Here is a 24,656-nt window from a genome sequence, read left to right on the forward strand (position 1 = left end):
CGCTACGAACAGAGAAAAGTGCTCCATAGAGATCGAGTTGTTTTAGCAGCCCCCTCTCTGTGACAGCAATGCTTGCTCCCGCAGGAGGCAGAGAGCCCCCAGCATTGTGACTGGGCAACCAGTTCACATGGCCAGGCCATGGGGAAGGGGCCACCAGGCACCTTATCGCCCTGGGGAGGGGTGACGCGCGCCCCCCCTCCAAAAACATAATAAATAAATATTTAGGCCAGGGCCCGGGGGATGGGGTCCCTGGGGCGAAGATCAACCTGGGGAAGGGGCTGCGCACGCCCTGGCTCCAAAAAATAAACATTTTAGAATGCTTGGCCCCAGGGGATGGTGTCCCTTGGGCCGAAAATCAACCCTGGAGAGGGGGCCCAAGTGGCCCCCTGCCCAAAAAAAATAAAAAATTAGGTTGGGCCCTGGTGAAGGGGTCCCCAGGCCCCTGATCATCCTGGGGAGGGGAGCCATATGGTCCCCCCCCCATTTCCCCCCAAAAAAGTATTCAGGCCAGGTCCCAGGGGATGGGGTCCCCAGGGCAAAGAATGGCCTGGGGAGGGGGTCACACAGCTCCCCCTCCTCCAAAAAATAATTACTCCGAGCCCTGGGGGACGTGGTCCCCGGGGTCGAAATCAGCTGGGGGAGGGGGGATTGTGGACATGCGACCAAATACTGTTGTGCATGGCCAAAGGCCATGCGCAGAGCAGGATGGGTGGATATAGGGGTTGGCCACAGGGCCTGGGCACAGGCCGTGCATGGCATTGGTTTGATTAACGTATAACAATGAAAATTACTTTACATTAAAAAAAAATGAAATTTGCTGAAAAAACAAAGTTTACAGGGACGTTATAGTTAGAAAATAGAATTAAAAAAACTGAGAAATTCACTTCAAAAACAAAGGTTACAGGGACATTATAGTTGGGTTCACATTTTAAACGTACCAAACCATAGAAATTCACCTGTTATTGTTAGAGTTATTACAAGTAACTATAACTCTTGCCCTAGTGTGATATAGGGGTGTTTGAGGGTCAAATTATGGATTTAAAATAATTTTTCTTCACCATGCGCGATATTCATGATTAATCGAGATTGATCAAGATCAATCATGAATAAGCAAAAAAAAAACTTTACAGACTCATTCATACAGTAATTCATTCACTCATATATGCACTCAGAGACTCATGTGTCGACTCACACACCCACTCAGACACTCATGCACCCACTCAGATCCACTCATAGACTCCCACACTCAATCACAGACCCACTCACACACTGATGCACCGACTCACAGAACCACTCAGACACTGAAGCACCCACTCACAGACCCACTCAGATACTCATGCACCCACTCACAGACCCAATCAGACACGGATGCACCCACTCACAGAACCACTCAGACCCTCATGCACCCACCTTCACACCCAGACAGACATTCACACCCAGAGACACCATCTCACACCTATTCTCACACAAAGAGAGACAGACTGTTCGGCTGTGTGGGGTTGGGTGATTATGGGGTTTGGGCGCAGGGTCTGGCTGCAGGCCAGGTTCTTCAGCCAACCCCTGCTGTGCATGGTCGAAGGACGTGCACAGCACGGGGTTGGGTGGTTTTAGGGGTTGATCTGCTTGGGCATGGTCGCCGGCCAGGTCCTGCAGCCAATTTCTGCTGTGCACGTCTGAAGGCCGTGCGCAGCTTGGGGTTGGGTTGTTATAGGGAATGGCCACATGGCCTAGCCATAGGCCAGGCCCTGTGGCCAATCACCACTGCGCATGGCCAAAGGCCCTGCGCGGCGGTGGTTGGATTAACATATAGTAATGAAAATTACTATACGTTAAAAAACAATAGAAATTCAGTGAAAAAAAACCAATGGTTACAGAGATGTTGTAGTTAGGAATAGAATTTAAAAAAAGTAGAAATTCACTGAAAAAAATAAAGGTTACAGGGACGTTATAGTTGAGCTCATATTTTAAACATTCAGAACAATAGAAATTCACCAGTGATAGAGTTATCTCAAGTAACTATGACTCGTGCCCTCGCCATGCACTGCTAATTAACCTACAAATTACAGCATTCATGACAACTTTAATAACATCACTGATAATATCAGTGTAATTTTAGCAGTACTTTTTTTTTACAAAAACACTGTGCATGGTGGGGGACGAATTACAGTTACCTTAGAGCACAAGTTATAGTTACTTGAGAACTATGATGTGGGGGCCGCATCGCCCCCCACTGCCTGGGGACCACGATCTCCCTGGGGCTATAATAGAATGAATCTTGGGGGACACCCAAGCCCCTGGGACCACCACCTCGCTGGGGCTGTGTAACATTAGAGGGGCGCAGCACAGCCCCCCTGAGGAGCCATAGCTGGCCCTGGGAGCCACCGACTACCCCTAGGGCCAGCTCCTGCTATGTCCTGTGGTGTGCACACCCAGGATATAGCTGTTTGCGATTGCTTGGTAGGAGCTATCCGCTTTCTGACAGCCGGAGCAGTTTGACAGCTCCCGCTGTCAGAAAGCAGAGTTTTCTTCTGTCTTCCCTGTACACAAATATGCGTGCAGGGAAGACAGATCAAAACATTGCTCCTGCAAGCAGGGAACTGCTATTTAAAGCAGCACCTTGCTTCTGGGAGCAATGCCAGCTCCTGCAGGACGCGGGGAGCAGGACAGGACCACAGAGCCTTGAGGCTCCCCTGTGGTCCTGTCACTCTCTCTCTCTCCTCCCTCCCATAATGGGATGGAAGAGAGAGAGATTGTCATTGCAATGGTCTCTCCATGTAAAGACTTCAACGAGTAAGCGTAAGAAGATGCTTGGTACAAATGTTATAGTTACATGTGGATGCAGAGCAGACCAGAGTCACTGCTGGCCTAATAGTCAAGTTCTTGTACTGTCACTCAGTAGGCTGAAGGTTCAAATCCTAGCATCCCTTGGCAGTGTGTTTGTTTATTTATTATAATTTTGACTCTTAAACCTTCCTAGAACATTCACGTTTCTTTCCTTTTACATGTGTGGGTTGCATGTCATAGGTATGTCTGAAACCAGTCCATCAAGGAGTCACCTGTGGCCTAATTGTTGGAGTCACAGACCTTCACAGTGACAGTTGAGGGTTCTACACCAGGTGTGTTTGGGATCATTTTCCTTCTTTAATTTCTTTTGAACTTCAAAAGTTTGAGGTTCATACTGAAATGTGATCTACCTCTTTTTAATTGGCAAATACATTTTTCTTTTCAATTTGTCTAGAAATATCTAATTCTAAGTATATCATGCATCATTCCTAAAACACTCTCTATCTCTCGTCCTCTCACTCTCTCTCGCTCTCCTTTTCAATCTCTTTCTCTCACTCACACACCCACTCAGACCCTTACGCAGACCCACTCAGGCCCTCGTGTACCCACTCACAGCTCCACTAAGACTCTCACACACCCACTCACAGCCCCACTGACACCCTCCTGCACCCACTCACAGTCCTGCGCTGACACACCCACTAAGACACTGATGCATGCACTCTCACACCCAGAGACCCTCACAGCTACTCTCACACCCAAATACACCTTCTCATACCTATTCTCACACCCAGAGAGATAGGCTGCGGCCGTGCATGGCCAAAGGGCTGTGCGCAGCTAAAGGTTGGGTGGTTAGGGGTGTTGGCCGCAGGGTCAGGCGGCAGCCTAGGCCTTGCGGGCAACCCCTCCCATGTACGGGCGTAGGCCGTGCATGCTACAATATTGGGTCCTTTTAAAATTTTATTTCCTATTTTGAACAATATAGAGAGTCATTTACACAATTATTACTAGAGTTTAAGGGTCAAAGGGTCATTTACACAATTATTACTGGAGTTCAAAGGTCAAACTCTATTACCACAATACTGCCATATGAGAAAACCACGTTTTACTGCCCCGCAGGTTGCATTAACAATTGCTTTATGTACAAGAAAAAGGCCCTCATCAGAACATAGGCGGTAAATCCCGCCTACTGCCACGACGACGGCCTCCAAAAGACCATCGCCGTGGCTACCTACCGTCCACCATATTATGACCATAGCTGGAATTCCGCCAGAAGGCTGGCAGAATTCCGGCTACGGTCATGGCCACGGACGGTGGTAAGGTGGCGCTGCTGCCAGCAGCAGCGCCATGCCAGAAGAACGCTGCCGACCGTATCATGACACATGATACGGCGTGGCGGTGTTCCGCTGGCGGACGCTGCTGCTGGCAGCAGCGCCGCATCCCGTCTCCTGCCGGAAGACCCCCTGCAAGCAGGTAAGTCAGGTTCTCCAACAGGGGAGGGGAGGGGGGCGGGGGGTGTTGTGTGTGTGGGGGGGGTGTGTGTGATTGTTTTTGTATGCATGAATGTGGGTGGTTGGTGTGTGTAATGCGTGTGTGCATCAATGGGCGTGAGTGTACGTGTATGTTGTGTTGTGTGAATGTGTGCATGCTTTTATGTATGTTAGTGTGTGTTGAGGTGTGTGTATATGAATGTATGCATGCGTGGGTGGATGTGAGTATGCATGTGTGTATGAGTGTGTATGTCTGCGCGTGTAGGTGTGTGTATGTCGGGGGGTCGGGAGCGGGAAGGGAAGGGTGGGGGAGGACACTAGGGTGGTGGAGGGGGGTGGGGGAGACCCCTATCAGTCCCAGGGAACGAATTCCCTGGCACTGATAGTGCCTACCGCCATGGTTTTTGTGGCGGTAAGGTTACCATGAAAACTATGGCAGTAGGCAGGGTCATAATCCTGAGGATCAGATTGTGACGGCCGCCTGGCTGGAGACCGCAGTCTCCAGCCCGGCAGCTGTTACCGCCCTGGCGGACGGAGTGGTACATTGGCAGTTTGGCTTGAGCCAAACCGCCAATGTCATATTTTGGGGAAAGGTACCGCCAGCCTGTTGGCAGTACCTTTCTCTAAAATAATGCCGTCCGCCAGGTTCATAATGAGAGCCAAAGTGTCCTGATAGTTACAATATGTTTATCATACTGCACAAATTTAAGCTCTTGAATCATGATTTTTGTTGCACACCTTTTGTTAAAACAAATATACATGAAGTAATACCATGATATAACCCATATATACCATGCAGTGAGTATATTATGCTATTTATTCACATTGTTGATGGAGGATAATGATTTCATGACTCCCTCGAGGCTGCAGCACTCGTGAGTTATACCACCCCCAAGTCCCCATAAACAAACATTATACACACACACACACACTTTTACTGAATAAACAAAGGTTAAAGTGACATTATAGTTAGGTGAATATCTCAGTGACAACATTAACGATTTTAACTCAAGCCACCACAGAAATTCACCAGTTTTAGGTAGCAGACTTAACTATAACTTAACTGTAACTTGCGCCTCCACCAAGCACTGCTTACGACCTCAGCTATTACATCACTCATGACATATTCTATGACATAATTTATGACATCGCAAATGACATTATTCATAACATTACTGATGACATCATCCATTGAATGTGTTTGTTTTATAGTTTACATAGTGTCAGGTAGATACCATATTACTTCTTTACCTAATTTAGTACAGCCTGTGTCCAGCTAACAGATGTGAGTGTTTACAAACCCCATGTGCTGGTAATGCATCATAATGCATCATCATGTTGAGGTATTGAAAACGTTATGAGTTGTTGTATTGAGGAGTAACTCTGTGTGCACGTGACAGTTGAAAACTTGTGCCCAGTATGTTGCACACATGTTTTTTGTTCTGCAGAAAGAAATTCCAACAGGGCAAAGATTCTACTTACTACATACTGAGTATGAGTATGTAGTAAGTAAGACAGCATGACAGTTCATACATAAAATAGAAGTCTGTGCACCAGGTGCTAACCTATGTACATGTGCTTGATGTCCTTCAGAAGATGGGTTATGTGTAAAGTTTTCACCACAGTATGAAGGCTGATGGGAGTATGATCTTTTGCACCTTCAGACTTTTGTTACTTTCAGTGAATAGTCTCTATTTGGACAAGCTTTGCATTTAGAAAACACTTTAGAAGATAATTTTTAATACTCTGTGGTGTATTTCTTATAAGGGTTTCATTGTCTCAAAACAGTGTGGTACAGGGAAAACTTGTTCCATAGAGTAAAGACTGTTTACACTACCCACTTTTCTAGTCATATCAACTTCATTTCTCAATGAAAGTATGATGACTGTGAGGAATTTGATACAGATAAAGGATTTCCATATTGGGTCATTAGTTATGTTACAGAAATTGAGTATCTAGTGGAACGTTTTCTCTAAACACTTGTATACAGATTTAACACAGTGAGCAGTAGGGGTTACCCTTCTATCTATGGTTGATAGTCAGCATTTACTCAGTCACACATGAAGTGTATGATTTAAGGTCAATGTTGCACATAACACAAGCTTGGTTCACTTAAAGGAGTGGAATGTATGATGGCCTTAATGTTGCGTCATATTATTATGATCTATTTTGTTCAAAATTTCAGACTTCTTCTGCTATACTAATTTATAGAGCAATGTGTGCAAAAGAAGCTTGGATGGTGTTATCAGTGATGTCATCAATGATGTAATTTAAGATGCCATCAATGATGTCATAAATGATGCCATAGAACATGTCATGAGTGATGTAATATGTGAGGTCATAAGCAGTGCATGGCGGGGGTGCAAGTTATAGTTAGCTCTGCTAACTAACTGGTGAATTTCTGTGTTTTTTTAGTTGAAAACAAGATATTCACCTAAATGTAACCTCATTTTAACCTTTGTTTTTTCAGTGAAGTTCTAAAGCTTTTTTAAAAATAAGCCGATCTTTTTATGGTGTCTAAATATAATGTTTCTATAACCGTATTTGTCAGCAAATTTCTGGAATTTTGTAATATACAGTAATATTTTATTACCATTAGTAATGCCAACTCTCTGCTGCGCATGGCCTTTGAAGGCTCAGGGAGGGTGGGGCTGCGTACCCCCTCCCCAACACTAATAGGCCCGGGGACCCCATCCGCCAGGGTCATGTATAATAAAAAAGGGGAAGGGGTCAGTTTGGCTCCCCTTCCTGAGCATTATTGGGCCCCAGAGACCCCATCCCTTGGGGACGGCCATTTTGTAAAAGGGAGGGGGATGTGCAGCCCCCTCCCTGAACCTTCTCAAGCCCTGGGGGAACCCATTCCCCTGGGCTAGTCTTTTTTTAAAAGGGGAGGGAGGACTACGCAGACTCACTCCCTGATCCTATTTTGGCCTGAGGGACACTATCCCCCAAGGCCTACATTTTAAATAGGTGGGTGCCCTGGGGCCTACCCAGGGCACCCACCAAGCACACATTGGGAGCTGTGGGGGGGGGAGCCCCAAGGCCACCAGGGCCCCATCCAGCTACCACATGGTCCAGGAGCTGACATTGCTCCCTCCCAGATGGAGGGCTGCAGCAATATCTGTTCTGTTTCCCTGCATACATTAGTGTGGGCAGGGAAACAGAGCATAAGTCTGCATCCAGCCATTTTGTTTTTTGGCACAGTCCAGTTGAATTGCAGTAAAAATTGCTAATTGTTTTTGTATTTTGGCCCCAGGAGAGACCCCCTGGTTCCCTCCCCATGGGGCCCAAGGGGGCAGTGTATCCCTACCCACCCTCCTTATGCTATATATTCTTTAAAACCTCAAGTCATTTTTTTCATGTTGCTGGCAAGCCTCTCGCTGACCCAATCGTCCAGATGTACAAATATTTTGTAGCTTAATTTTTTTTAAACTGCTGAACGGGTTTGCCTCAAATCATACAAAGCACCCTCGCAATGCACATTTTTCTCATCAATAATTGTAAGGCAAATGTCACAGTGATATTATCAGTGATGTCATAGAAAATGTTATGAGTGATGTAATATCTGGGGTAATTAGCAGTGCCTGGCAAGATTGCTGCTCCTGCCCCCTCCTCCTTGGCATCCATTGTCTTAGTCCATGTCCCTGCTCCCTCTTTACAATCCTGTGTGGCTGTTGTTCTGACGCTGCCCTTTCCACCTGCCCTGAACAGTAAGCTTGCTGTCCCATCCACCTCCTCCCTACCCTATGTTGTCCAAGACTACGCACCAGCCCCCTCCCTCCTGCCCTGCATGGTCCGATGGGCCTCCACTGCCCTACATTTAGCTTGATATCCCTGCCCACTCATCCTGCCCTCCATTGCCCAATTCTATGCCCCATCATTGCCCTCCAGCTTAGCCTCTATGCATAGCTTGCTGTCCATACCCTCCTTCCCCCTTCACTCAGATGTCTGTCTGTATGCCCATGCTCCCTCCATGTTCCATGGACCTGCCACTGCCCCGTCTGTCCACCCTTAGTGTTCTGTTATGCTGCCACTGCCCCTCCCACCTACCTATCATAGTCAGATGGCTGCCGCTTGTCCATGCCACCTCCACCCTGCCTGTCCATGTCCCATGCCCCTATCCCCACCCTTCTGTCCTCCATGGCCCATTTTGCTGCCAATCCCTTCTACCCTCCATGCTCTGTCGTGCTGCAACTGTTCCTCCTGCCTGCCCTGCATGGTCTGTTATGAAGCCCCTTCCCCTGCCCTCCTTTGTCTATGTCCAGTCCTTACCCCTCCTTTCAGTCCTCCATGGTCCTTTGTGCATGCCACTGCCCCCTCCATCTTGTCCACCATGGCACTAGCCCTCCTGCTTGCCATGCATGGACTTCTGTGTTTCCACAACCCCTCCCACCTTTCCTGTGTGGTTAGCTTTCTGCCCCTGACCCCCTTCCACCTTCCCTCTGTTATCTGTGTGTATGCCATTATAGTCTCACTGTTGCTCTCCATGGTATGTTGTGCTTCCAGTGCCCATCCCGCCTGCCCTCCATGGGCAGTTTGCTGCCCCTGCCCTGCCCCCTTACTCCCTGCCCTCTGTTTTCCATGTGTAGGCCCCCATCCCTTTCTCTTGCCTTGTCTGGTCCATTGTTGTGCCATTGCCCCCTCTCTCCTGCCCTTCATGTCTGTTATGCTGCAACTGGCCCTCCTGTCTGCCCAGTATGATCAGCTTGCTGCCCATGCCTCTTTTCCCTTAGCACTCTGTTGTCTATGTGCATTGCCCTGTCCCCTCCCTATTGCTTTCCAGGGTCTGCCGTGCTGCACTGCTGTCCTGCTTGCCCTGTGTGGTGTATTGTGTTGCTGCAACCCCTGATGCCTGTCCTGTAAGGTCAGTTTGGAACCTCTGACCACCATCTCCCTCCTGCTCTCTGTTATCTAACTCCTTGTCCCTACCCATTCCTCCTGCCCTCCGTGAAAAAATTTACTACACTGGCCAACATTCTGAACTTAGTAAGAGGGAGTTTTTTGGGAAAAAAACAGGGGAATTGATTTTCCCATTGAGTTATATTGAAAAAGAGGGGATTTTAGGCAGGAGACAGATACAATAAAGCCCTTTTGGGCTTTAAAACATCATGAGTCTCCTGCCTTCTACCCTCAATGGTCTGTAATATTACCACAGCCTCACTTGCCTTCCCTGTATGGTTGACTTTTTGCCCCTGCTTTCCATGTCCCATTTTCTGCCACTGCCCCTCCCCCCTGCCCAGCGTGGTCAACTTGTTGCCTCTGCACCCTCCTCCATGCCCTCAGTTATCCAAGTTTGTGCCCTTGGCTTCTGCATCCCCACAGTGTTCTAATGAACAACTAGATTGCTAAAATTCAATATTTGTTACAAGACTGTGACATCATCTGATTTAATCAAAACTATAATACCGAATGCCTTTCCTTCAGAATTATAAAAATTCGAAGTTCTTATTCCCATAGAAATTATGGCAAGTTCTCTTAAAAAACTAAAGAGGACATATATTTCTGAGGTCACAGATAGCGACAAAGCACTTTTAAATTATATGCTATCTTTATGTTTTTATCAAGCTGATCACTTGATAATATGTTACACTTATGGGAGAAGATGGGGCATTGCGACCAGAGCTGCAGACTTTGCAACTGGGGAACCAGGATCGAGTTTAGGCTTCAGCTCGAAATCCTGTGATTCTGGGCAAATCACTTAATTTCCCCATGCCTAAAACCAAAATGAATGTGCCCCTGTATAATGTAACTGATGCTCATGTAAGTCACTCCATTTCCTCTGGCCAGGTCTGTGCTACATAAAACTGCAAAACATCAAAAAGTTAAGGGTCTAATTACGATCTTGGTGGATGGGATACTCCGTCACAAATGTGGCGGATATCCCGTCCGCTGTATTACAAGTTCCACAGGGATATCCATCACATTTGTGGTGGTGTATCCCATTCGCCAAGCTCATAATCAGACCTAAGTGTTTTGTGCAGTTTTGACATTGGCTATACTTGGCTACATTTGGGTGATATTTGTGCTACATTTGGGCTCTTTTGTCTCTGGTGGCCATCTTGGGAGACTTATTTGTTATGAAGCTCGCTAATCTCCTAATTTTCTGCAGTATACTCAGTAGAAAATGCTTCCAGTTTTCCACTTCAATTCCGTCAAGATGACATTCTAATGTGATACACTTTTGGCATAAATTCAAAATGTTGGCCCTCTAGTTGCTCATTAGAACACTCTATTAAAGCTGCTGATCACCAGGGAGTTAACTGGCAGTCTGCTGCTAGTGTTGAAAGTTCATGTTTCAGTCTGCATGTCAGATTGTTTTAATACAATTGAAGAGAAAGGTATTTAAGAACTCAATTAAAATATGTCCTATTTTTCTTTCTACAGCACTAACCACAGTTTCTATGACAAAATGAACTCCCTCATGTTGTTCCTTTATAAATGAAGGCCCCTATTTATACTTTTTTAGCGCTGCACTTGCGTCGTTTTTTGATGCAAAAGCGGCGCAAACTTACAAAATTCAATTGTATTTTGTAAGTTTGCGCCGCTTTTGTGTCAAAAAGCGGCGCAAATGCGGCGCTAAAAAAGTATAAATACGGGCCTAAATGTTGTACGTTTTACCAGTATGATTCAATCAAGATGGCTTCCGGTGTGCCACACCTTTGTCAAAAGTAAGGCTGTTAGCACTCTAGTTGTTCTTTAGAATACTCTGGGATGCTACAGTAGACCACAAGGGAATCAACTGACAGGCTGCTCCTGTTGAAAGTACATGTTTTCTGAGAATGTCAGACTTCATTCTCATAGGGTTGAGAAAGATAGTGTGAATTTACAAAACAAATGCTCTCATTTTAGCTTCTGGGGCACCTTTCATAACCTGTATGGGAAAATCAAGAGAAAACAGTTTTTTTGCAGCAAGATTCATGAAATTCCAGCAGAAGGCTTTTTCACAGGGTAAAATCACCTCAGGAAACACCACAATTCCTAAAATTAGTATGGTACCATCAACAAATTATTTATATTTGTTAGACCTGACATGCCTTAGGGTGGTCACCCCTACATTTTTCCCTGCCTCCCTCCACTTTTTGGACTCTGTTTTTGCTGGCCTTTAGACTCTGCGCACTTTACCACTGCTAACCAGTGCTAAAGTGCATATGCTCTCTCCCTTTAACCATGGTAACTTTGGATCATACCCAATTGGACTATTTAATCTACTTATAAGTCCCTAGTAATGTGCACTGTATGTGCCTAGGGCCTGTAGATTAAATGCTACTAGTGGGCCTGCAGCACTGGTTGTGCCACCCACTCAAGTAGCCCCTTTACCTTGTCCCAGGCCTGCCATTGCAAGGCCTGGGTGTGCAGTTTCACTGCCAATTCGACTTGGCATTTAAAAGTACTTGCGAAGCCTAAAACTCCCCTTTTTCTACACATAAGTCACCTCTAATGTGTGCCCTAGGTAAACCCTAGAGCAGGGTGCTGTGTGGGTAAAAGGCAGGACATGTACCTGTGTAGTTTACATGTCCTGGCAGTGTAAAACTCCTAAATTCGTTCTTACACTACTGTGAGGCCTGCTCCCTTCATAGGTTAACATTGGGGCTGCCCTCAATACATTATTAACAGAAAGGAGCAGGAAGGTCATATTTAGTTTGACCAGAATGGTAATACAAAATCCTGCTGACTGGTGAAGTTGGATTTAATATTACTATTCTAGAAATGCCACTTTTAGAAAGTGAGCATTTCTTTGCACTTAAATCTTTCTGTGCCTTACAATCCACGTCTGGCTGGGTTTAGTTGACAGCTCCTTGTGCATTCACTCAGACTCACCCCAAACACAGGGTACTCAGCCTCACTTGCATACATCTGCATTTTGAATTGGTCTTCCTGGGCTGGGAGGGTGGAGGGCCTGCTCTGACACAAAGGACTGCCACACCCCCTACTGGGACCCTGGCAGACAGGATTGAACTGAAAGGGGACCTGGTGCACTTCTAAGCCACTCTTTGAAGTCTCCCCCACTTCAAAGTCACATTTGGGTATAAAACAGGGCCTCTGCCCTACCACATCAGACACTTGCTGGAGAAGAAACCTGAACCAGAACCTGCATCCTGCCAAGAAGAACTGCCTGGCTGCTCAAAGGACTCACCTGACTGCTTTCTACAAAGGACTGCTGCCTTGCTGTTGGCCTGTTGCCTTGCTGAACTCTTGTCTTGCTGCAAACGTGCTCTCCAAGGGCTTGGATAGAGCTTGCCCCCTGTTCCCTGAAGTCTCAGGACCAAAAAGACTTCTCTTTTTCAACTGGACTCCTTGTGCGCCGAAAAATTCGAAGCACAGCTTGCTCCACAGTGAGAAATTCACCAAAAGCCGATCCGGAAAGACGCCGCTCGACACTACGCCTGCGGTGCGACCGGAACCTCGATGCACGGCCCGCCTGGACAACGCCGCCCGACTTCCAGAGAGGAAATCGACGCGACGCCTGCCGGGAGGAAGAAAATTCCACGCACAGCCCACCAGAACGACGCGCAGCCGGATAACAAGCCTAGGATTCCACGCACAGCCCCTGGGACATCTGGTAATCCCGCGACCCACAGAAGGAGATGGTCCGCGTGACAGAAAACGACGCACGTCTTCCCCGAGTGAAAAATAACGACGCAAGTCCGTGTGTGAAGGGGCGAAACCGACGCACACACCATTTTTCTTCCCGTAGAACGACGCACGTCTCCCCGCATGGAAAATAGCGACGCAAGTCCGTGTGTGAAGGGGCGAAACCGATGCATACACCATTTTTCCACGCAAGTCCGTGTGTGAAGGGGCGAAACCGACGCACACACCATTTTTCTTCCCGTAGAACGACGCACGTCTCCCCGCATGGAAAATAACGACGCAAGTCCGTGTGTGAAGGGGCGAAACCGATGCATACACCATTTTCCACGCATCTCCTCCTCTTCGGCCCTCTGCGGAGATTTTACACTCCAAACCAGGTACTTTGTGCTTGAAAGAGACTTTGTTTGCTTTTTAAAGACTTAAAACACTTGATATCAGTGATATCTCTACAATTTCATATTGCATCTTTTATCGTTTTGACCTGCAAATACCCAGATAAATATTATATATTTTTCTAAACACTGTGTGGTGTATTTTTGTGGTGCTATATTGTGTTATTGTATGATTTATTGCACAAATACTTTATACATTGCCTTCTAAGTTAAGCCTGACTGCTCAGTGCCAAGCTACCAGAGGGTGTGCACAGGATAATTTGGATTGTGTGTGACTTACCCTGACTAGAGTGAGGGTCCTTGCTTGGACAGGGGGTAACCTGACTGCCAACCAAAAACCCAATTTCTAACAATATTGTAACTAAAATCTGTTATCACCCGTTATATGTTCTCCTTTTTGTGACAGTCAAAACCTGCCTGCATTTCAATGGGGAGTGATCATGTATATTGCCCCTAAGAAGGCTGGCGGCACTTCCTGGCTGATGAGGGGTGATACCCCGGAATCAGTTCCAGGGTGTGCGTTTCCGGTCCAGGGAGAACCTGGATTTGCAGTTCTGGCTGGACTTTTCCCATGGGGAGGAGGTTCAAGACTGATTTGCATATGGCTGGCTCCAAGGTGGGGTGACATGGCGAGCACAATAACAACGGATGAGACATAGATCTGTGACTGGTGGCGAGTGGCGAGTGCTTGCAAAGTTTCAGCACTCCAACCATCATTTTATTTTGGTTTGGTTGCTCAGCCAATCAACCATGAGATCTGTGCTTAGGCTCCACCCAGATATCTATATATTTTTTTCCTTTACTAACTCCAAAACTACTGAACAGATGTACACCAAATAACAAAAAGCTTCATCTGTGCACCAAGATCTAGCTTCCTGCCAAATTTGGTGTAATTCCATTCAACGGTTTGGGCTATAGTCGTATCTAAAGACCCTATGGGAAAATGCATGGGGAAATGTGTTTTGTGACCTCCCCTTTTTCTCTGACCCTGCTTGAAAAATCACCCTGAAACTTTCAAGATAGCAGCTGAACTGACTATCATAATAATTTTGAAACTTTTATGAAGATTCGTCAGTCAGTGCCAAAGTTATTAGTAAAACACAAAATGCTTTTCCTATGGAGACTAGATCCTAACAATAACTACCTACTGGTGACCGCCAGAAGGTGGTATATAAATATATTTAGATATACATGTACATATATATGTGTGTGTGTCCATACATATATATGAATATTTATGCATATATATGTACACATGTTTGGTGTGTGCGTGTGTGTGTGTGTGTGTGTATATATGTATATTTATTACACAAACAAAATGCAGTGCTTTAAAATCATTGTTTCAGAAGGAACCATGAAATATATGGTAAATAGTTTATGGTTCCCTGTGAAATAGGTGTTTCGTCATCATAACAACAGAACCTAAAATATTGTGTGGAGCTTTACCTTAGTTAGGGCTACTAGAAGTATGCAGGTTCGGACTGTAGTCGTGTCTAAAGACCCTATGGGAAAATGTATTGGGAAAGCGTGTTTTGTGACATCCCTTTTTCTCGGCCCCCGCTTGTCTGATCACCCCAAAACTTTCAAGACAGCAGCTGAACTGACGATACATATTTATATATGGGCCTGTGAGCGGGTGCGTTAGTGTCTGTGTGGGTCTGTGAGTGGGTGTGTGACAGTCTGAGTTGTTCTGTGAGTGGGTGCGTGAGGACCTGAGTGGGGCTGTGAGTAGGTGCATGAGGATCTGAGTGAGTCTGTGAGTGGGTGCATGAGTGTCTGAGTGGGTCTGTGAGTGGGTGTGTGAGTGTCTGAGTGGGTCTGTGAGTGGGTGCGTAAGGGTCTGAGTGGGTGTGTGAGAAAGAGATTAAAAGAGAGAAATCGAGCAAGAAAGAGAGTGAGAGGGAGAGAAGTAGAGATAGGGAGTTTTTTAGGTTTTGATGAATGATACACTTAGAATGAGATATTTCTCATATCTTGGCGTCGATAGCACTGTGCTGATCCTGTGCTTAAAAACTTTGCTAGATAAACAGACATTTGAGGTGAGAAAATCTAGAGTGTCCCTGGTGTTGCAGGGTGCTCCTTACTGGAGCTGCTCTCCACCTAAACTTGGGAACTACCCAGAGTTCTCTATTCTTTTTTGCATAATTTATTCGTCACTCTACCCCTGAAAGGGATTTGTTTTGACTTATACTGGGTGCTGCCTTCTGTCTGGACAAAGCTAAACCTCTCTGATGAGCTCTAATGAAAGTGAAACAGGTGTCAATGGTTGCTTTTACTCATTCGAGGTTGGCTTGGATGGTATTTTACTAGTCCAAAGCTGTAATACTGTACCTGGAGTGGTAAATGGCTTTTGTCATTTTACAGCTTGGCAAGGTTGACACTGCGCCAAACCTATGCTTAAAGACTTGGCTGTACAAATGGCAAAAGACTTTGGGCCTGATTACAACTTTGGAGGACGGTGTTAAACCGTCCCAAAAGTGGCGGATATACCACCTACCGTATTACGAGTCCATTATATCCTATGGAACTGGTAATACGGTAGGTGGTATATCCGTCACTTTTGGGACGGTTTAACACCGTCCTCCAAAATTGTAATCAGGCCCTTTGTCTCTATCTAGCTCAGCGTGGATAGTATTGTGCTGATCCTATGCTTAAAAACTTTGCTAGATAAACAGACATTTGAGGTGAGCAAATCTAGAGTGTTGCTGGTGTTGCAGGGTGCTCCTTACTGGAGCTGCTCTCCACCTAAACTTGGGAACTACCCAGAGTTCGCTATTCTTTTTTGCATAATTTATGCATCACTCTAACCCTGAAAGGGATTTGTTTTGACATATATATATATATATATATCAATATATATATATTCTATATAAAAAGCATTATTTACTTGCCTATATCTTTGGCGCCGCTTGACGAATCTTCACGAAACTTTCCCAAAAAATTTGCCAGTTTCATCAACTGCTGCCTGGACAGTTTCAGGGTGATCCGTCCGAGGGGGCCGAGAAAAAAGGGTGGTCCCAAAACATGTTTTCCCCATTCATTTTTCGATACGGATTTTGAACAGTGATAGCGCACAAATTACTGGACGGAATTACACCAAATCTGGCAGAAAGGTAGGTCCTGGTTCAGAAAGAGTGCTTTTTTTGTTGTGGTGTAATTCTGTTCAGTAGTTTATGAGAAATTAAGGGGAAATCAAGTTTGTATATCTAGGGACGCAAAGGATTTGTGACCCCTAACGATCTGGTGCTGAGATCTGATTGGCTGATAACATATCATCAACAGAAGCTGTTGAAGTGTTGGCAGCCATCTTGGGACTCGGGTTCAGACCCTCTCCATGCACTGCTAATTAACCCACAAATTACGACACTCATCACATCTTTGATAACATCATTGATAATATCAATGTAATACTTGCAGTACATTTTTTGATGAAAAAACTGTGCATGGCGGAGGCATGAGTTATAGTTCCCTTAGGGCACGAGTTATAGTTACTTGAGGTAACTGTAACTGGTGAATTTCTGTGGTTTTTTACGTTTAAAATGTGAGCCTAACTATAACCTCCCTGTAACCTTTGTTTTTTTTTATGAATTTCTATGTATTTTTAAATTCTATTTCCTAACTATAATGTCCAAGTAACATATATATATATATTATATATATATATATATATATATATATATATATATATGTAACTAAACACCAGAAAAGACGAGATGAAGCCTGAGTCACAGAATCCATCAGCTTTATCCCAAGTTCTTTCTTACTGCATCATTCTACTTATTAAATACTTTTTATAGCTTTACTGTACTATATTTTTGTTAGTTGTACATGCTGATGACTCTAAGAACAGTGGTTCTTAAAACGATTTAGAGCATCTTCATTAAAAAAGCTGTACTGAAAGCTCAGTGTGCATTACTTCATCCTGCAACTACAGCAGACTGATTAAATTAGTCGAATGTTATGTGGCATTTCACTCTGCCAAATATGAACTTGCCTGTAATCCTAATTAAGGATGTTTGACATTTTTATTAAGTGAGTGAAGTCTTCTGTAGATTCCGAATAGTGGTCTACCTGTAGAGCATAACGTTTACTGCTTTCTTTTGGTATGTTTACACCTTGGCCTTTTTTTTCCTAAAAACCTTGCAATATTTGCTCATGAATGTTAGTTGGTGCAGTAACTCGATGTGCCATTTTGTAGTCTGCAACGTGGAACTCTATGGACAATGGTAATCTGTTTTTCTCTGGGCGTGTGTCAGTTATAGAATTCTAACCATGTGTAAGAAATTGGGTTATTGGTTCAGAGAGGTTGAAGCCCCAATTAGACAACAACCACAACCCCTGTCAAAGTGAACAACAACAGTCAATAAATAAACCTGTGCTTAATCTTTTGGTATCTTGGCACTAAAGCAGTCAGGTTTAACTTAGAGGCAGTGTGTAAAGTATTTATGCAGCACACAAACAGTAAAAAAGTGAAAACACAAGAGAAATCTCAAGCCAAAGTACATTTTAAGAAATTAAATTATACCAGCATGACAAAAATCAAATCAGTAGATGTGAGATGATGGATCTTCCCATTTAATCTGCCTGGATTTTTCACTTTTTGATGACCTGTTTTTTTACTTTTTACTGTAGGTGAGCCTCGCTACCTGTGGCTCACCCACGTTAAACTCATGATAAATGGACTATGCATATTTACCGCCAGTGCCTTTTAGGATAAAGCCACTGGGATGCAGCAAAGGTAAGAGACATTTGGCTGGCTACACATGAACACCTGTGCACATGTATCTGCACATGTGTGAGGATGGCTATGTGTGGGAGACTCCTATCATGCGAAGCCCGGTAACTGTGCACAGGCAGCCTGGTACTGACGGGAAACTGCGAGATTGGATATTGACCTGGGGGAGGCCTCAAAATGTTAGTATACACTCATTGGGAAGTCAGTGCAATTTACTGTCATGTCTGCAGTGACACTCCATTATACGCCAACGGGGAAGGCTGCCTTGGAGTGAAGCTTCGCTTCTTTTTGGCCTACAGAGACCAGTGACATATCGAATTGGGGTGTAACCAGTGTGGGAAAATCAATTTTTCGAGAAAACAAAACTGTACAGCTTGTGGGTCATTCAGGGTTGTCATATTTCTCTGGCTCAGCTCAGGATCAGAGCCCAGACCTTTTGTCACCTTGCTGTTCCAAGGTAATCACATTTCTCTCCAGCAGAAGAAACAAAGGCCTCTCCACACAAAGGTAGCCATTAACAGTGGTTCACTCAGTGCTTCACTCAGTGGAAGAAAGGGGTGGGGCGGAATGATCTGCATCAATCAATCAGTTATTACACTGTACCAGGGATGGGCCTGTCCAAGTCCACTAAACATAGGAGGGAGCCCATACCTCTGGAGCCAACACATGAGGGGGGCCGCCCTTTGAAGATTTGGTGTGAAAAACCCTGGCAGCGATGTCAGCGTACGGTGGAGCTGAGGCCCCCATGGCTGACGTGACTAGTGACTCCTGGGTGACGCCATTTTGAAATGTCCCAGCAGGCTGTGCAGCAATGTTGTGACATGGGCTGGGAGGTGATGTGGTACCGCAGAATAGGCTAGAGATGCCTCACTTCTCAAACCTTCCGCCCCCAATTAAAAGGTCTTGCTCGAGGGGGAGAGTTCTCTCTCTCTTGGTTTTGATTTTCTGCTGGACACTGGGGTTGGAGGTGGTAGCCATGGACAATTGGAAGGAAGAACCCACTAACGGGCTTCTGGACTACGAACTCTAACTTCAGTTGACCCTAGGACCAGTAGGGCTCTCCCCCGGACCACAGAAACCCCTAAGGACTAGTTTGGGGAAAGACCTGGACTGCTACACCAAGAAGGAGGGAACCCAGAGAAAACTAAGGACAAAGGCTGGTGCAGGGAGCCAGTGGAACCAGCCACCTGCAAGGTTCACTATCTTAGAGGCCATGAGGCCTAAGGAAAGTGTTCCGGGTGGCTAGGCCTTGGTACCTGGAACACAATAAGCCCAAAAGTGTGCAAAAGGCCCGATGGGTCTTGAGATATTAGTAGGAGATGGATCTTGACCTTTGACCCCCCAAGGCCCGGAACACTTGGACCTCCACTGCTGACTTCAAATATGGATTGGGCCAGGGGCCAGGGGTGACCACAAGGAGTACAAATGTAACTTTGCCCTGATGGGATACATGGGGTGCCATGCCCAGAGCCAAGAGGGCCCCAGATTATTTTTGCGGGGCCTTGGGACCCCCCAACTCCATGTCCACCAGCACCATCAAAAGACAGGACGTGCCATGGCACCCTGGAAAGAGAAGCCAGGACTCAGAACCCCCAACTCTGGGCCGCACTAGAGGAAACAGTGTAGAGAGAGCCCTGTTGCACCCTCCCGAGAAGTTGCATACCTGCCCTCCCACTCCATTTGCCCATTTCTGGGGGTTGGGGTGGGAAGCCTCCACCCCATGCATATCCCTGCCTGCAGGAGTGGGCAGGGAACCAGAGACTGCTGCGTCATCCCAGTACGGTGGGACCAGACACACCCAAGGCCAGAAAAAAAAGAAATGAACTGTACAGTGCGAAGCTGCATGGTCGAAAACAAAAGAAAGAAGAAAAAAGAAACAAAACAGCGGCTCTCAATGGAGCAGTGGAAAAGTCGCTCATCGATTATTCACCCTCACAGGAGGGAGTGCCCCATAATGCCCTCTGGAGTGGGAAAAAGCTAACTGAATTCTGTTGTTGTGACGGTCCCAGGACTGTGGGCCACCGAGAAGGTGCTGGGGAGCTGTAGAAGAGTCACAACTCCCCAGAGGAGGCTCCAACCATCTTTTTCTAAAGCACTGACCCTAACTTAGAAGGGCCACAGAAAATATGCATATCCTGTAATAACATTAATAAGTACATTCTTTCATGGTTCTTGTTGACTATTTTCTCCTAAAATGGTTGTTTTTGACATGTGGGTTGTTGATTTTGACCCCTTTAAGGGGGCCAGAGGAGATTACGCAATGTCATCAAAAGATATTTCCATCAGCCATATGTATATTTGTAAATTACTGCATAGTATTGAGTAGTGTGTTTGTATGTAATAAATGTACTTTTCCTTTATCAAAAGAAAAAGCATAGAGTGGACAATTATTTACTGACTGTTATTTCTGTGTGCCTGCGCATGGTGATTAGTAGCCCACACCACCTCCCTTGATCATGCCTTGGACTGCTCTGCTCCACTATCCTGAGAGAGTTAAGCGCTATATTGGGGTGTTTGGTTCCTAGTGGAGGACAAATGTGGACCATAACTTGTGCAAGCCTCACAACTAATGGCCCCTTTCCTTACAGTAGAACCTGCGATATCACATTTTAAAGTTTTCAGTAAAAATAGTACCAAAAAGCATAAAGCACCTGCTGTGGTTATTTGGTCATGCCAGACCAGGAGAAAGTCACAAGTTCAGGCTGACCCCGATGGAGGGCGGGCCAGATATTGGGACCAGGTTGATCCCGCTGAGAGTTGTACCTTATGCCTTTGATGCGAGGCTTCATGTCACGTGCGTTGGTTCCGATCAGGAACTGCATGGTGCTGTAATTCAAAGTCCTGCATCGAGTTGGACAGCACTACATAGGTTCCACCGAGGAGCTGCTAGGGCTGCGAGGTGAGGTCCTGCATCGAGTTGAGTTGCACTGCATCAGTTCCTATCAGGCTGCTGATCAGGAGGTGTGAGGGACTGCGATGCAAAGTCTTGCATCGAGGTGCCTTGCATTGCGTCAGTTCCAGTGAGGCTGCTGATCAGTATCTCAGAGGGACTGCGATGCACGTTCCTGCACCAATCTGCAGCAGATTTTGAGGGGACCCAAAGTTAAGCATGAAGGACTACACTCTCATGCCAGCCAAGGGCGCAGGATCTGGGAGGCACCTCTTGGGGATCTGGTCTCACTCCAGGCAGAGGCCAGAAGCAGGGCTCAGGTATGTCCAATTGCAGGTCCGATGCAGTAGTTCAGCGTCAGCTGTGCGTTTGCAGGGGGGCCTCTGAAGCTTAGTGTTTTCTTGTAGCTCACACAGGAGGTCAGCCAGCAGACCCTTGGAGACACACTGGTGAGCCTGGGATCATGGTTGGCAGGTCCAGTCTTCCTGCTCACACTCAGCAGCAGACTGGGCCCTTCAGCTTCATGGCAGCCCTCTAGCAGCAAGGCAGTCCTTCTGTAACTTCGACAGGTCCAAGAGTGTTCTGTAGGTCCAATAGTTATATCTGGTTCCATCATTTGTGTCGGGGGGATTCCCTGTACATATCTGGTTCTGGAACATTCTTTCCCTACTTCTGTCACAACTCCAAAGTATCCCAACTGTCAAGGATGGCAAAAGACCGGACTGGCCTAGGGGTCAGATTTCTTTGTGTTTGCAGGAGACAAATCCCTTTGGAATGTAAGTGGGGCTGGGTACAGCCCTTCCCAGTCATCCTGCCTGTATGGCTCATCCTGTCCACACCTAAGCCCCTTTTGTTTTACACAACCCCAACAGCAGAGCCGTGTCTAGAAGACATACACAAACCCTAACAGCACAGCCTTTCAGTCACCAGACCCAGTACAGTAGCAGAAAGCACAACTGGTTAGGACAAGAAAATGCCAACTTTCTAAATGGCATTTTCATAACTGTGACTTACCATTGAAGAGGGTTTAAAATTACAATTTATTTCAGTGTCAACATCATACATCCACATGTGATTTACTTCAAATGTATGTTTCCTTTAAAATGGTTACGGTTGTGCACTTGGATTTGTCATGGCTGCTCTTTGGTCATTCTATCAATACAGTATAAATGCATAGTCGAGTAGCCTTGTTACTATGGCTGTGTTTACATCCGGTGATTACTAACAATGAAAAACTGTTAAACCCGTACCTCTATGTTTGTAAATAGGAACGTTTACATTTTTTTATGGTAGAAATGTTATAAAATGTTGACAAGTTGTCCTAACAATCCCCCAACCCTACTTCCTGAAGTGTGTTTATTGTAAAAAACAAACAGCAAAGAAATTAGTGTATCATGTTTACCATAATTGCTGATGCTGAAATAGATGACAGGGAAGGTAAAAACGAAATAAAAACATGCATTGGCAAAACCATTGGGTCAGTATTGCATTTTGAGTCCTGAATGAGGGCTGATATAGGGGGTCATTCTGACTTTGGCGGGCGGCAGACGCCGCCCGCCAAAGTAACCCCGTCGAAAGACCGCGGGGGTCATTTCGACTTTCCCGCTGGGCCGGCGGGCGACCGCCAAAAGGGCGCCCGCCGGGCCAGCGGGAAAGACCCTGCAACAATGAAGCCGGCTCCGAATGGAGCCGGCGGAGTTGCAGGGGTGCGACGGGTGCACTTGCACCCGTCGCGATTTTCACTGTCTGCAAAGCAGACAGTGAAAATCTTTATGGGGCCCTGTTAGGGGGCCCCTGCACTGCCCATGCCAGTGGCATGGGCAGTGCAGGGGCCCCCAGGGGCCCCACGACACCCGTTCCCGCCATCCTGTTTCTGGCGGTGTAAACCGCCAGAAACAGGCTGGCTGGAAGGGGGTCGGAATCCCCATGGCGGCGCTGCAAGCAGCGCAGCCATGGAGGATTCTCCGGGCCAGGGGAAATCCGTCGGGAAACCGCCGGATCCCCTTTTCTGACTGCGGCTTTACCGCCGCGGTCAGAATGGCCCTGGAAGCACCGCCAGCCTGTTGGCGGTGCTTCCGTGTCCCTCCACCCTGGCGGTCCATGACCGCCAGGGTTGGAATGAGGGCCATAGTGTTTGGCTGATGGCCCGTGACCCATAAGGGTTGCGGAGGACGTTAGATCTGCCTCCCTGACTTTAGCCTGCCAAATTTAAAGATCACTGCCAGCCAAGAAGTGATCCCTGCACTTTCAGAGGAACCAGAGTCAAGGTAGTTCCTCTGAAGGCACTACAAGTTTGGTGGATGCCCTAAGGTAAGCGGGCGTACATTGGACTTTTATGTTTTATGCTTTATGCTTTTTAGAAACAAACTCCATAAGCAAGAGTTTATTTCTGAAAAAAATAATAATAATAATGATCCATACACCCTGGAAACTATACTTTAAAATACACCTAGCATGGGACTCTGGGACAGAGAAAATAATATTTCTGTGTCACCTCATGCACTTGCGACAGAGCACCTTATTCTATAAACTCCGGTTTAGACCCTAAAATATTAAAAGCCAGCGGCAGTGAAAATAAAATTTTAAAAAACGATTGATTTCTTATACAATGCATCTATGACGTAACAAATGCAGTTTGTAATGATTCTGTGTACAGTGTGGATGTAAAGTAGTAAGTTCATTATGCATTACAATGCAAGCGTTCCACAGGAGGCATAATGTCACACCAAACAGCCAATAAATAGCATTAGAGACCAAAAAAAGATTTCTCTGGACGTTGCCAAAGCCAACTCTATGTAAGTATTATTAAAAATAGGTCTTGTAGAGAGCTGTCCTGAGAAAGCAGACCTAATCCACACGTATCCTAAAAAGCACAGAGCACCAACATCACCAAAAGAGAACCATCTCTTAAAGACAATTGCACTTGAAGGTTTACCTCAAACATTCTTCCTAATCTTATCCCTGACAGCTAACGAGCACCTTAAGTACTGTGTGAACTCTGTACACTTAACCCCAGACAAAATTAGTTTACATGGAGGTAAAATCAAATTGCAGTAAAATAGAATGGTTTGCCCAACAATATAAAAATAGGATACATCAAGCAAGAAATGTTGGTTTGAGTTTTGAGATGTCCACGTCCACAGTTGTTTTAAAAAAAGTTTCGTGTGCACTTGTCCCACAAAACGTTTTCGGCTGAGATCAGGTGCTGGGCAGGCACGTTTTCTGTGTTTTCGAGCAATTTTCTCCACGTTGTGCAGTGACTGACAAGCGCAAACTTACCAGTTGCGCTGCCTGACTAGAACAAAAACAACGTGTTTCACTTAGTGTTGCAAAATGTTCAGTGTAAGTAATCAAGCCCTGCGTGAGCATGTATGAGAGAGAATGAGCACTCGTTCTTAACCCTGATTCCAAAGTGTGCTTGCAAGTGACCCTTTACAGAAACAGATGTAATGTCCTCCTGTCCGTGTGCGGCTTCTGGCGTGTGCCTCTGAGATTTATAGCTGTATCCAGCCTGGGTGTCAAACTGTGTTCGCAGCGGTTTCCGATGCTTTATTTGAAAAACGTTCTAAGAGAGTGTTTTTATTTGTTTTCTTTCCAGTTCGAAGGGTGCAACAAGGCGTTTTCGAGGCTGGAAAACCTTAAAATCCACCTGCGGAGTCACACAGGAGAGAAACCCTACCTCTGCCAGCACCCTGGCTGCCAGAAAGCTTTCAGCAACTCCAGTGACAGAGCCAAACACCAACGAACCCACCTGGACACTGTAAGCACAGCCTTTC

At 45.9% G+C, this 24,656-nt stretch overlaps 1 protein-coding gene across 2 annotated transcripts in view; it reads left to right on the plus strand.

Moving 5' to 3' along the window:
• The window catches only part of GLIS1 (GLIS family zinc finger 1), a 1,044,855-nt gene that overhangs the window by 741,843 nt on the left and 278,356 nt on the right, over positions 1-24,656 (plus strand). For both annotated transcript variants that reach the window (XM_069232645.1, XM_069232646.1), the window contains exon 5: positions 24,479-24,640. In XM_069232645.1, the coding sequence (XP_069088746.1) occupies positions 24,479-24,640 (162 nt within the window). The remainder of the gene's footprint in view (positions 1-24,478; positions 24,641-24,656) is intronic.

Source organism: Pleurodeles waltl, chromosome 4_2 (assembly GCF_031143425.1).
Source record: "Pleurodeles waltl isolate 20211129_DDA chromosome 4_2, aPleWal1.hap1.20221129, whole genome shotgun sequence".
Lineage (NCBI taxonomy): Eukaryota > Metazoa > Chordata > Amphibia > Caudata > Salamandridae > Pleurodeles > Pleurodeles waltl.